This window comes from Salmo salar, chromosome ssa06 (genome assembly GCF_905237065.1).
Source record: "Salmo salar chromosome ssa06, Ssal_v3.1, whole genome shotgun sequence".
In the NCBI taxonomy this organism is placed as follows: domain Eukaryota; kingdom Metazoa; phylum Chordata; class Actinopteri; order Salmoniformes; family Salmonidae; genus Salmo; species Salmo salar.
The window spans coordinates 65,402,697-65,417,522 of NC_059447.1; the positions used below are offsets into that span (position 1 = coordinate 65,402,697).

Here is a 14,826-nt window from a genome sequence, read left to right on the forward strand (position 1 = left end):
CATCAGCATGACGGAACAGGAACCGGAATTCGTCAGACCAGGTGATGTTTTTCCACTCCTCAATTGTCCAGTGTTAGAAGTGGAACCCGGTCTGGTCGTCTGCTGCAGTAGCCCATCCGTGACAAGGACCGACGAGTTGTGCGTTCCGAGATGCTGTTCTGCACACCACTGTTGTACTGCGCCATTATTTGCCTGTTTGTGGACCGCCTGTTAGCTTGCAAGTTTCCTGCCATTCTTCTTTGACCTCTCTCATCAACGACCTGAGGATTTAATGTTGGTGGTCCTTGTCTAGATGAAGTTCATTATTTGTCGTAAGTCAGGCGATAACATTGTGGTAAGCTTTACAGGGGGAGTCCTAACCACAGTGATGCATCTCCATTTATCACGGTCACTGATCAGTAAAGCTGGATGGTGTTAAGAAACAGGGTCTTCCCTGACTTCGATGATTTACTCAGTGATCTGAAAGAAAGGTATGAATAGTACAGTTGGTAAGGGCAGTCACTGTCTGTATAAAGCTCATTAGGAACTGGGTGGTTGACAGCCATGGTATATCAGACCGTATATCACGGGTATCACAAAACATTTATTTTTACTGCTCTAATTACGTTGGTAAACAGTTTATACTAGCAATAAGGCAACTCAGGGGTTTGTAATATTTTGCCAATATACCACGGCTAAGGGCTGTATCCAGGCACTCTGTGTTGCGTCGTGCTTAAGAACAGCCCTTAGCCATGGTATATTGGCCATATACCACACCCTCTCGTGCCTTATTCCTTAATTAAATCATGCCCAAAGTCACAATAAGTTAATTTCTCTGTCAATCAGATATGTCTGAGTTGTCAACGTCTATCTTATCCTCCTCTTTTCCTCTGACATTTTTTGTCAGTCATCCCAGTTGGTTAGTGTGATGAAACTTTCATCGAGGCTTTTTATGGATGCCCACATTGGTCTGTAAGTGACAGAGGCAGGACCTTAATGTCATTAATTAACAGGGTTTTATGAGTCCTTCAAAAAAAAAAGAAGGAATTTCTCCCTCTCATAATTATACAACAGTGCAAAGTGGGATCCTCGAGTTTGCTTACAACATATTTGCTCACAACATACACTACATAACCAAAAGTATCTGGACACCTGCTCGTCGAACATCTCATTCCAAAATTATGGGCATTAATATGGAGTTGATCCCCCTTTGCTGCTATAACCTCCTCTACTCTTCTAGGAAGGCTTTCCACTAGATGTTGGAACATTGCTGCAGGGACTTGCTTCTATTCAGCCAAAAGAGCATTAGTGAGGTCGGGAGCTGATGTTGGGCGATTAGACCTGGCTCGCATTCGGCGTTCCAATTCATCCCAAAGGTGTTCAATGTGGTTGAGGTCTGGACTCTGTGTAGGCCAGTCAAGTTCTTCCACACCGATCGCTACAAACCATTTCAGTATGGACCTCGCTTTGTGCACGGGGGCATTGTCATTCTGAAACAGGAAAGGGCCTTCCCCAAACTGTTGCCACAAAGTTGGAAGCACTGAATCGTCTAGAATGTCATTGTACGCTGTAGCGTTAAGATTTCTCTTCACTGGAACTAAGGTGCCTAGCTCAAACCATGAAAAACAGCCCCAGACCATTATTCCTCCTCCTCCAAACTTTACATTTGCCACTATGCATTGGGGCAGGTAGCGTTCTCCTTGCATTCGCCAAACCCAGATTCGTCTGTCGGACTGCCAGATGGTGAAGCGTGATTCATCACTCCAGAAAAACGCGTTTCCACTGCTCCAGAGTCCAATTGGGGCGAGCTTTACACCTCTCCAGCCGACGCTTGGCATTGTGTGTGGCTGCCCGGCCATGGAAACCCATTTCATGAAACTCCAGACGAACAGTTTTTGTGCTGACATTGCTTCCAGAGGCAGTTTGGAACTCGGTAGTGAATGTTGCAACTGAGGACAGATGATTTTTAGGCGCTACACGCTTCAGCACTCGCCAGTCCCGATCTGTGAGTTTGTTTGGCCTATCAATTCATGGCTGAGCCATTGTTGCTCCTAGACGTTTCCACTTCACAATAACAGCACTTATAGTTGACCGGGGCAGCTCTAGCAGGGCAGAAATTTTACAAACTGACTTGTTGGAAAGGTGGCATCCTGTGACAGTGCCACGTTGAAAGTCACTGAGCTAGCTCTTCAGTAAGGCCATTATACTGTCAATGTTTGTCTATGGAGATTGCATGGCTGTGTGCTCGATTTTATATACCTGTCAGCAACGGGTGTGGCAGAAATAGCCAAATCCACTAATTTGAAGGGGTGTCCACATACTTTTGTATTTATAGTGTATGTTATAAGTAAGACATTGTATAACCGTTGCCTCAGTGACTATGCTCTTGGTGATTTGACAAATGTTGCATCAAAGATCACTAAAACCTACATGGGTCTGTGTTTTAAAAATTGCCATTTTCACTTCCGTAAATATGTATTATGACGTCATTGGCTTATATGCAGAACCCTGCGGAGGTAACACCATCCTACAGGCGCTCCACTTTCAGGGCCCAACTGGACTCATCATAATCATCGCAATTATCCAATTTTCTTTTGAAACCTTTTAATAGTGGCCAGTGTGCATCCTTATTTATATGCACAATGTCCATGGAAAAAGTATGCTTCCATTGAGTCACTGAGCTTTTTTTCCACTCATTTTGCACGCACATGAACATTTATATAAACATGTACATTCACACACACACAAACATCACACAGACACACACGTACACAGACCGATAAAACAGTGTTTGTTCTTGTCATGTATCAACAGTTGGGCTTTGCACCGTGTTTCCTGGGTGCCTTCCTGGGGATCTCTGGAACCTTGAATGGACTGACTGTGGAGGAGAACGTTGCCAAGCTCAAGAGGGTAAGGCTCATCTCATCATGACTTTTCTCCACTGATTTCAATTAAACATACATTAAACCTCAAATAATAAGATCATTAAATAACATACATTAAGCATGAGTTGCAAATATATATAGTTGAAGTCGGAAGTTTACATACACCTTAGCCAAATACATTTAAACTCAGTTTTTCATAATTCCTGACATTTAATCCTAGTAAAAATTCCCTGTCTTAGGTTAGTTAGGATCACCACTTTATTTTAAGAAAGTGAAATGTCAGAATAATAGTAGAGAGATTTATTTCAGCTTTTATTTCTTTCATCACATTCCCAGTGGGTCAGAAGTTAACATACACTCAATTAGTATTTGGTAGCATTGCCTTTAAATTGTTCAACTTGGATCAAATGTTTCGGGTAGCCTTCCACAAGCTTCCCACAATAAGTTTGGTGAATTTTGGCCTATTCCTCCTGACAGAGCTGGTGTAACTGAGTCAGGTTTGTAGGCCTCCTTGCTTGCAGACACTTTTTCAGTTCTGCCCACAAGTTGTCTATAGGATTGAAGTCAGGGCTTTGTGATGGCCACTCCAATACCTTGACTTTGTTGTCCTTAAGCCATTTTGCCACAACTTTGAAGGAAGTATGCTTGTGGTCATTGTCCATTTGGAACACCCATTTGCGACCAAGCTTTAACTTCCTGACTGATGTCTTGAGATGTTGCTTCAATATATCCACATAATTTCCTGCCTCATGATGCCATCTATTTTGTGAATTGCACTAGTCCCTCCTGCAGCAAAGTACCCCCACAACTTGATGATGCCACCCCCGTGCTTCACGTTTGGGATGTGTTCTTCGGCTTGCAAGCCTCCCCCTTTTCCTCCAAACATAACGATGGTCATTATGGCCAAACAGTTCTGTTTTTGTTTCATCAGACCAGAGGACATTTCTCCAAAAAGTACGATCTTTGTCCCCATGTGCAGTTGCAAACAGTAGTCTGGCTTTTTTATTGCGGTTTTGGAGCAGTGGCTTCTTCCTTGCTGAGGGGCCTTTCAGGTTATGTCGATATAGGACTTGTTTTATTGTGGATATAGATACTTTCATACCTGTTTCATCCAACATCTTCACAAAGTCCTTTGCTGTTGTTCTGGGATTGAGTTGCACTTTTCGCACCAAAGTACGTTCATCTCTAGGAGACAGAACGCGTATCCTTCCTGAGCGGTATGACGTCTGCGTGGTCCCATGGTGTTTATACTTGCGTACTATTGTGTGTACAGATGAACGTGGTACCTCCAGGCGTTTGGAAATTGCTCCCAAGGAAGAACCAGACTTGTGGAGGTCTACAATTTTTTTTCTGAGGTCTTGGCTGATTTATTTTGATTTTCCCATGATGTCAAGCAAAGAGGCACTGAGTTTGAAATACATCCACAGGTACACCTCCAATTGACTCAGGCTAATTGACATCATTTATCAGAAGCTTCTAAAGCCATGACATTTTCTGGAATTTTCCAAGCTGTTTAAAGGCACAGTCAACTTTCTGTATGTGTCACAAACCTCTTCGTCAGAAGATATGTTGAAATCGCTGTCGGACAAAGTGGACCAATATGCAGCGGATTGCGTGCTCATCATCATTTATTTAAAATGTGACCACGAGGAAAAAACAATAAACAAAACTCACCACAGGAACAGTGTAGCAGGCTAAACAAAAGCAGTGCTAACATACAACTACCCACAAGTGACAAACAAAACACACACCTACTTATAGGACTCCCAATCAGAGGCAACTAGAAACACCTGCCTCCAATTGAGAGTCCAGCAACCAAACCTGCACATAGAAAACTTAATCTAGAACCTACTCATACTAAAACATACACCACAAAACCACGGAACACATAAATAACACACCCCTCTAAGCTATACACAAAAAAACCACCATACAAAACAAACATACCTCTGCCACGCCCTGACCAAATAATACAAATAATCCTCTATACTGGTCAGGGCGTGACAGTATGCAAACTTCTGACCCACTGGAATTGTGATACTGTGAATTATAAATGAAATAATCTGTCTGTAAACAATTGTTGGAAAAATTACTTGTGTCATGCACAAAGTAGATGTCCTAACCGACTTGGCAAAACTGTAGTTTGTTAACAAGAAATTTGTGGAGTGGTTGAAAAACGAGATTTAATGACTCCAACCTAAGTGTATGTAAACTTCCGACTCCAACTATACCTGCTGATTTTTGTAATCACAAAAAATCAACATGTGGTCTGAGACAGAGGTGTGTAGCGTTGACCTTGGAGCCCAGGGACTGTCAGACCCCTGTAGGTACCCCTGTAGCTCCCAAACTGAGAGGAACTCCTTTCCTCTCCTCTTCTGTGTTCTCCAGGAAACAAGCTGAGTGACCTCCATCTCTGCCCCAGTATAATTAAAGCTATTTTCTCCCATGGAGGGATGAAGGAATGAAGGGAAGGAGGGTTGAAATAGCGCTGGTGACTCATGTGTGTGTGGGGGGGTTCATCCACCGTTCTTCTTGCTCGGCGGACCATCAAATATTTATGTAAGGAAGGCGCTTGAGTTTAAATGAGGCCGAAAGGGCAGTCACCAAAATGTCAGAAAAGACAGAAAACAAATGGCAATTGTGCTCATTAGGCAAGACTGTGATGTGAAATAAATGTGTGTTGAAAGGCAATAATGTGACCACACCTTCCTCATCTAAAGCCAGATGGAACTTAGTCTGATAGACAGTACTAGTTAAAATGGACATTAGTGACACGTGGGAATGTTCGCAGACATATGGGTGATTCCACGCCAGGAAGGCTCGAAAATATTTTGGGTGTCTCAGATTGTTCTGGCAATTCTCGCATAGAAACTTAATTGGGAGGAAGGGTGTTCGACATGTTTTTTACATATGTATCACAAAGCATTGTTAAGAAAATCTTGATGAAAGTGGCCATATTAAGCACTTTTCAGACCTATACATGCCTCCTGTAAAACCCTATGATCCGTACATGATACAGACATCTTGGTGTCATTATACTCCATATAGTGTGCTCTAAAATATGGAGTATGTCTAGATTCTGAAATACAATTTCACATTCATTTATTCAACTTAAAAAGTATGAATATGATTACCTCAAAAGTACATCAAATTGTCAGAGTTGGTGCTCTGCTACTTTTGAAGTTATGATTAATTGTATGCGCACCACCAACACAATGAATGGAAAAATGTATTTTGTATTTTAATTTATTAGGGATCCCCATTAGCTGCTGCGAAGGCAGCAGCTACTCTTCCTGGGGTCCAAACACATTAAGGCACTTAAAACATCACACATAAAACAAATATAAAACAGTATATCATATAACATTATTACACCACTACATATCTACAATACAAAATATATAATACCACCATACAACAATATTACAATGTACGTGTGTGTGCATATGCGTGTCTGTTCCTGTTTCTGTGCATCTCTTTACAGTCCCCGATGTTCCATAAAGTGTATTTTTTATCTGGGTTTTAAATCTGGTTTTACTGCTTGCATCAGTTACCTGATGTGGAATAGAGTTCCATGTAGTCATGGCTCTATGTAGTACTGTGCGCCTCCTATAGTCTGTTCTTGACTTGGGGATTGTGAAGAGACCTCTGGTGACATGTCTTGTGGGATGTGAATTGGTGTCCGAGCTGTGTGCTAGTAGTTTAAACAGACACATCAGTGTATTCAGCATATCAACACTTCTTACAAAAACAAGTAGTGATGAAGTCAATCTCTCCTCCACTTTGAGCCACGAGAGATATACATGTATTTTATTAACCTGTTGGGGGTAGGGGGCAGTATTTACACGGCCGGATAAAAAACGTACCCGATTTAATCTGGTTATTACTACTGCCCAGAAACTAGAATATGCATATAATTATTGGCTTTGGATAGAAAACACCCTAAAGTTTCTAAAACTGTTTGAATGGTGTCTGTGAGTGTAACAGAACTCATATGGCAGGCAAAAACCTGAGAAGATTCCTTACAGGAAGTGCCCTCTCTGACCATTCCTTGAGCTTCTTGTCTCTGTTCATTGAAGACTGAGGATCTTTGCTGTAACGTGACACTTCCTACGGCTCCCATAGGCTCTCAGAACCCGGGAAAAAGCTGAATGATATCGAGGCAGCCCCAGGCTGAAACACATTATCGCCTTTGGCAAGTGGCCGATCAGAGGACAATGGGCTTAGGCGCGTGCACGAGTCGACCCCATGCTTTATTTTCTTTCATCTTTTTACCTAAACGCAGATTCCCGGTCGGAATATTATCGCTTTTTTACGAGAAAAATGGCATAAAAATTGATTTTAAACAGAGGTTGACATGCTTCGAAGTACGGTAATGGAATATTTAGACATTTTTTGTCACGAAATGCGTCGTGCTCGTCACCCTTCTTTACCATTCGGATAGTGTCTTGAACGCACGAACAAAACGCTGCTATTTGGATATAACTATGGATTATTTTGAACCAAACCAACATTTGTTATTGAAGTAGAAGTCCTGGGAGTGCATTCTGACGAAGAACACCAAAGGTAATAACATTTGTCTTATAGTAAATCGGACTTTGGTGAGTGCTAAACTTGCTGGGTGTCTAAATAGCTAGCCCTGTGATGCCGGGCTATCTACTGAGAATATTGCAAAATGTGCTTTCACCGAAAAGCTATTTTAAAATCGGACATATCGAGTGCATAGAGGAGTTCTGTATCTATAATTCTTAAAATAATTGTTATGCTTTTTGTGAACGTTTATCGTGAGTAATTTAGTAAATTTTTAGTAAATTCACCGGAAGTTTGCGGGGGGTATGCTAGTTCTGAACGTCACATGCTAATGTAAAAAGCTGGTTTTTGATATAAATATGAACTTGATTGAACAAAACATGCATGTATTGTATAACATAATGTCCTAGGTGTGTCATCTGATGAAGATCATCAAAGGTTAGTGCTGCATTTAGCTGTCTTCTAGGTTTATGTGACATTATATACTAGCTTGAAAAATGGGTGTCTGATTATTTCTGGCTGGGTACTCTGCTGACATAATCTAATGTTTTGCTTTCGTTGTAAAGCCTTTTTGAAATCGGACAGTGTGGTTAGATTAACGACAGTCTTGTCTTTAAAATGGTGTAAAATAGTCATATGTTTGAGAAATTGAAGTAATAGCATTTCTAAGGTATTTGAATAACGCGCCACAGGATTCCACTGGCTGTTACGTAGGTGGGACGATTTTGTCCCGCCGACCCTAGAGAGGTTAATGTTAGCTCTCCGTGTACATTTACATTAGTCCAGGTGCAACAAAACTAGGGCCTGTAGGACCTGCCTTGATGATAGTGTCGTTAAGAAGGCAGAGTAATGCTTTATTATGGACAGACTTCTCCCCATCTTAGCTACTGTTGTATAAATATGTTTTGACCATGACAGTTTACAATCCAGGGTTACTCCAGGCAGTTTAATCACTTCAACTTCCTCAATTTCCACATTATTTATTACAAGATTTAGGTTTAGGGTTTAGTGAATGATTTGTCCCAAATACAATGCTTTTCATAATAAAAATATTTAGGACTAACTTATTCCTTGCCACCGATTCTGAAATTAACTGCAGATCTTTAAGTGTTGCAGTGATTTCACTTGATGTAGTAGCTGACATGTATAGTGTTGAATCATCCGTATACATTTACTCAAAGTCAGTGGCATGTCATTAGTAAAGATTGAAAAAAGTAAGGGCCCTAGACAGCTGCCCTGGGGAATTTCTGATTCTACCTGTATTATGTTGGAGAGGCTTCCAAGAACTGCCTCTGTGTTCTGTTGGATTCTTTATCCACAATATAGTAGGGGATGTAAAGCCATAACACATATGTTTTTCCAGCAGCTGACTATGATCGATAATGTCCAAAGCTGCATTAGTCTAACAATACAGCTCCCCCAATCTTTTTTGCATTAATTTCTCTCAGACAATCATCAGTTATTTGTGTAAGTGCCGTGCTTGTTGAATGTCCTTCCCTATAAGCATGCTGAAAGTCTGTTGTCAAGTTGTTTACTGTGAAATAGCATTGTATCTGATCAAACATAATTTTTTCAAAAGTTTACTAAGGGTTTGTAACAGGCTGATTGGTCGGCTATTTGAGCCAGTAAAGGGGGCTTTACTATTCTTGGGTAGTGGAATTGCTTTTTCTTCCCTTTAGGCTTGAGGGCACACACTTTCTAGTAGGCTTATATTGAAGATTCAAAGGGAACTCCTTCTGCTGGTGACTTGCTGAATGTAATTGGTTAATGACCATAATGTCAATGTCTATGTATAAAATGGGTCATATCTTTAAGAGTACCCAGTCTGGAAATGTGACGTGTTTGAAGAGAATATTGTTCCAAATATAATGAGATATGAGATATTAATATTGTTAATGTTGAATAAATTAATGTGAAAATTGTATTTCAGTATCTAGACATACTCCATATTTTAGCACATACTGTAAGGGAGTATAATGACACCAAGATGTTGTCTGTATCATGTGCGGTTCATGGCTCATGGAGTCTTACAAGAGGCATGTATAAAAAGGGCCTAGAATGGCCACTTTCATCATGATTTTCTCAAAAATGGTTTGTGATACAAATGTAAAAAGAATATCAAACATCCTTCCAATCAAGTTTCTATGTGAGAATTGCCCAAACTATCTGAGATACCAAAAATATTTTGGGGCCTTCCTGGCGTGGAATCTTCCATATGCAGCATCCTCCTCAGTCCTCAACCCTGCTCTTCAATAGCTAGTGGCAAGCCGCTCTGGTGTCAATCACGTCACAAGCCCATCCCAACTATGACTTCACTTCACCTCATCTTATAGTGTGGGTCAAGCTCTCCCCCGGGACCACTTGGTTATTCATGTGGCTTATTTCGATGGCCACTCTGATGCTACAGTACCTACCTCCTCTATGGCTCCTGTAGAGCTAGATCACAATGTATGTCTTAGCTCTGACCTCCCTCCCTCCTTTATGAGACGATGAATGGGTTGGAAACGTGAAGGTCGGAGATGTCCATTTTGAGTGCAGCCATTCTTCTACAAATGCGGTCAGTCGCTACGCTCCGTGCTGCTGAATGCTGATACTGAAGCAAAAAGGTCAAGCGCACACTACCTCCTGGGAACACAAAAACAAGTACTAACAACTCGTCTACCTATTACCGTTTTCATTATGTGACAGTTTGATGGTTTTATGACATTCTCAGAGCTCAGTGTGTCATAATTAAGGGAACATATGGTGGGCGCTGGCCAAACAGTTCCATGGACTGCAGCCTCGTGAGCTCAAAGAAGTTAGTTGTCTCCTCAGCCCTAGAAGAAGAATGAAAGATGTCCGGCTCTCCAAAGGGGAAGGATTTTAGTAACGCCACCGTGTGTCTCTGATGTTGTAGCACTGCGGTGTTTTCACCCCAGGTGGCCGGTGCCTTGTTTTCTAGTAATTAGGAACTGTTACGCCAAAGAAAACAAACAAAGACAACATTTCTGGGAACATTGGATTATTTTACACACCTAGTCTTTCCCAATAAAGACATTTAAAAAATAATGAAATCCATCCAATCTTATTGGGTTGACCTTTAGGGAGATGGGCCAGGCTTAGTGAGGGTCCTGGCTGTTCCAGATGGCTGGTTTTTTTATATGCCATGTGATGTGAGAGAACAAGACACGGCACTGACCCACAGTTGTTAACTTGAGACTATGGTGTTGAGCTGTCAGCTGTCACTGTGACTGGCCCAGAGGGGGGCCAACACATACTGTAACCCCTCACAGCTTGATTGATAGCCCCTACCTACCTGGTCAGGGTTAGAGGTCAACACAGGTGTGAACTGGAAGAAGGCATCCGGGTGAGGGTCAGTGAAGATGTTTTTATTAGAAATACACAATCATTCTAAGCTCTAACGTAAAGGTCTCTGTGTCAATCTTATTCTCTGCAGGACTACACAGATGCCTTGATCTCAAATTACTATGTAAGTTATCCCTGTGAAAGGCTTAAAATATTATTTACAGTATGAACCACTCTGTAATGTTTCATTGAATGTGTTCCGCTCTTTTTCAGCTATGGCCTGCAGTCCAGATTGCCAACTTCTATTTTATCCCACTGCACCACCGGTGAGCCCCTGGGATAGTTTAGTGACATCAATGTAGTCCATATACATTTTATTTCCATATTGATCTATTCAATGGCATTGATCTATTTATTCAGCTGTGATGTGTCAGTATTGAACTCTTGTCTTGCAGATTGGCTGTGGTCCAGATTGTAGCTATCGGCTGGAATTCCTACTTGTCCTGGAAAGCCAATAAGATGTGATGGATATTTCAGGACCCGCCCTACCTCACACATATAGGATTATCAATGAGACTTTTACACCTGCAAATAGTGTGATACACTGAATCCAGAAAGCTGTGAATCGCACACTAAGTTAGCGGTCAGGAAAAAAATTGTTAACAAACACTATGAAATATTCAAACTTGAAAAAGAAAAAAAAGAAACTGAAACTTTTGCATAGTGAAAGATTTTTGTGAAAGTTTGTCACATCTACACTACTGGTCAAAAGTTTGGACATACCTACTCATTCAAAGGTTTTTCTTTATTTTTACTATTTTCTACATTGTAGAATAATAGTGAAGACATCAAAACTATGAAATAAGACATATGCAATCATGTAGTAACCAAAAAAGTGTTAAACAAAAAACAAAAAGTGTCAAATCAAAATATATTTGAGATTCTTCAAATAGCCACCCTTTGCCATGATGACAGCTTTGCACACTCTTGGCATTCTCTCAACCAGCTTCATGAGGTAGTCACCTGGAATGCATTTCAATTAACAGGTGTGCCTTCTTAAAAGTTAATATGTGCAATTTTTTCCCTTAATGCGTTTGAGCTTGTTTTGACAAGGTGGGGGGGTATTCAGAAAGTCCATATTATGGCAAGAACAGCTCAAATAAGCAAAGAGAAATGACAGTCCATCATTACTTTAAGACATGAAGGTCAGTCAATACGGAACATTTCAAGAACTTTGAAAGTTTCTTCAAGTTCAGTTGCAAAAACCATCAAGCGCTATGATGAAACTGGTTCTGATGAGGACCGCCACGAGGAAGGAAGACCCAGAGTTACCTCTGCTGCAGAGGATAAGTTCATTAGATTTGCCAGCCTCAGAAATTGCAGCCCAAATAAATGCTTCACAAAGTTCAAGTAACAGACGCATCTCAACATCAACTTTTCAGAGGAGACTGTGTGAATCAGGCCTTCATGGTCGAATTGCTGCAAAGAAATCACTACTAAAGGCCACCAATAAGAAGAAGAGACTTGCTTGGGCCAAAAAACACGAGCAATGGACATTAGACCGGTGGAAATTTGTCCTTTGGTCTGGAGTCCAAATTTGAGATTTTTGGTTCAAACTGCCGTGTCTTTATGAGACGCGGTGTGGGTGAACGGGTGATCGGATGATCTCTGCATGTGTATTTCCCACTGTAAAGCATGGAGGAGGTCGTGTTATGGTGTGAGGGAGCTTTGCTGGTGACACGGTCTGTGATTAATTTAGAATTCAAGGCTCACTTGACCAGCATGGCTACCACAGCATTCTGCAGCGATACACCATCCCATCTGGTTTGCACTTAGTGGGACTATCATTTGTTTTTCAACAGCATAATGCCCCAACACACCTCCAGGCTGTGTAAGGGCTATTTTTACCAAGAATGAGAGTGATGGAGTACTGCATCAGATGACCTGGCCTCCACAATCCCCTGACCTAAACCAAATTGAGATGGTTTGTGATGAGTCGGACCGCAGAGTGAAGGAAAAGCAGCCAACAAGTGCTCAGCATATGTAGGAACTCCTTCAAGACTGTTGGAAAAGCATTCCAGGTGAAGCTGGTTGAGAGAATGCCAAGAGTGTGCCCAGCTGTCATCATGGCAAAGGGTGGCTATTTGAAGAATCTCAAATATAAAATTAATTCTGATTTGTTTTACACTTTTTTGGTTACTACATGATTCTATGTGTTATTTCATAGTTTTGATGTCTTCACTATTATTCTACAGTATAGAAAATAGTAAAATAAAGAAAAACCCTTGTTCTAAAACGTTTCACCGGTAGTGTATATGAAGTTACTATTAATGCTATAAAAAGTTGATAGTCAGGCAGACTGTAGTTGACATATATACTGAACAAAAATATAAACGCAATACGTAAAGTGTTGGTCCCATGTTTCATGAGCTGAAATAAAAGATCCCAGATATTTTCCATATGCACAAAACCCTTATTTCTCTCAAATATTTTTGTGCACAGATTTGTTTACATCCCTGTTATTTCTCCTTTGCCGAGATAATCCATTCACCTGACAGGTGTGGCATATCAATAAGCTGATTAAACAGCATGATCATTACACAGGTGCACCTTGTGCTAGGGACAATAAAAGGCCACTCTAAAATGTGCAGTTTTGTCACACAACACAATGCTACAAATGTCTCAAGGTTTGAGGGAGCGTGCAATGGCATGCTGACTACAGGGATGTCCACCAGAGCTGTTGCCAAAGAATTGACTGTTAATTTCTCTACCATAAGCTGCCTCCAACGTTGTTTTAGAGAATTTGGCAGTACGTCCAACCAGCCTCACAACCACAGACCACGTTGTTATGTGGTCGAGCTGATTTCTGGTATCAACATTGTGAACAGAGTGCCCCATGGTGGTGGTGGGGTTCTGGTATGGGTATTCATAAGCTACGGACAAAGAACACAATTGCATTTTATCGATGGGAATTTGAATGGACAGAGATACTGTGACGAGTTCCTGAAGCACCATTGTTGTCATTCATCCAACCCATCACCTCATGTTTCAGCATGATAATGCACAGCCCCATTTTACAAGGATCTGTACACAATTCCTGGAAGCTGGTAATGTCCCAGTTCTTCCATGGCCGCCTTCCTGATCAGACATGTCACCCATTGAGCAAGTTTGGGATGCTCTGGATTGGCGTGTATGACAGCATGTTTCCAGTTCCCGCCAATATCCAGGAACTTCGCACAGCCATTAAAGAGGAGGGGTACAACATTCCACAGGCCACAATCAACAGGCTGATATGCAAATAAATGGTGGTCACACCAGATACTGAATGGTTTTCTGATGCACGCCCTACCTTGTTTTTTAAGGTATCTGCGACCAACAGATGCATATCTTTAGTCCCAGTCGTGAAATCCATAGAATAGGGCCTATTGAGTTTATTTCAATTGACTGATTTCGTTATATGAACTGTAACTCAGTAAAATCTTCGAAATTGTTGCATGTTGCATTTATATTTTTGTTCAGTGACTTACTCTGCTGTTAAACAGTAGCTTACTTGATTTCTGTGTTCTCATTTCAATTTATGACATTACCAGCAGTATTAAACATACAATGTTAAAATGTTGTATTAAGCTTAAATTGTATACACTATACTTTTAAAATGTACAAGGAATTGCAATATTAAAGCCATATCTGCCTGTTCTTTAATATCTAATTATTTCTTTAACTTCTGTTTAAAAGGTGACATGATGAGTGGCTTTGACCCCAACTTTGCACCATTGTTGAATATGCCACACTTCTCCATGCGAAAAAAAGTATTTTAGAAAAATAGTTGGGGGACCAAACAGACAAATCCATTAGCCTGACTATTTCTGAAAAGAGGAATCATTTCTATAACGAACTAAATGTATCTGACAAAAATACATGGAGGTGGCTTTAAATTAGTTTTCAATGCATTAATAGGCCTACAGTCATATTAAGTGAAGTCTGTACAGCTCTCGGATTGTATCAGCTAACTATGACATATTCCTCTATTTTGTGTAGTTTTCATTTAGAAACTTGCATCGCGGGCATAAACCTTTTCAGAACCATGGACAGTTCTCTGCGCCCTCTGCACGTTTCCCCGCTGTGCACTTCTGCTCTGCCTCGCTTA

General features: G+C 40.9%; 1 protein-coding gene across 2 annotated transcripts in view; it reads left to right on the plus strand.

The window, feature by feature from the left end:
• The window catches only part of mpv17 (mitochondrial inner membrane protein MPV17), a 38,231-nt gene extending 26,858 nt beyond the window's left edge, over positions 1-11,373 (plus strand). Inside the window, 4 exon segments of one of the 2 annotated variants that reach the window (NM_001141325.1) lie at positions 2,794-2,889; positions 10,831-10,863; positions 10,953-11,005; positions 11,135-11,328. In NM_001141325.1, coding sequence (NP_001134797.1) covers positions 2,794-2,889; positions 10,831-10,863; positions 10,953-11,005; positions 11,135-11,204 — 252 coding nt within the window. In that variant the 3' untranslated portion in view covers positions 11,205-11,328. 2 annotated transcript variants of the gene reach the window in all.
• The last annotated feature ends 3,453 nt before the right edge of the window (positions 11,374-14,826 follow it).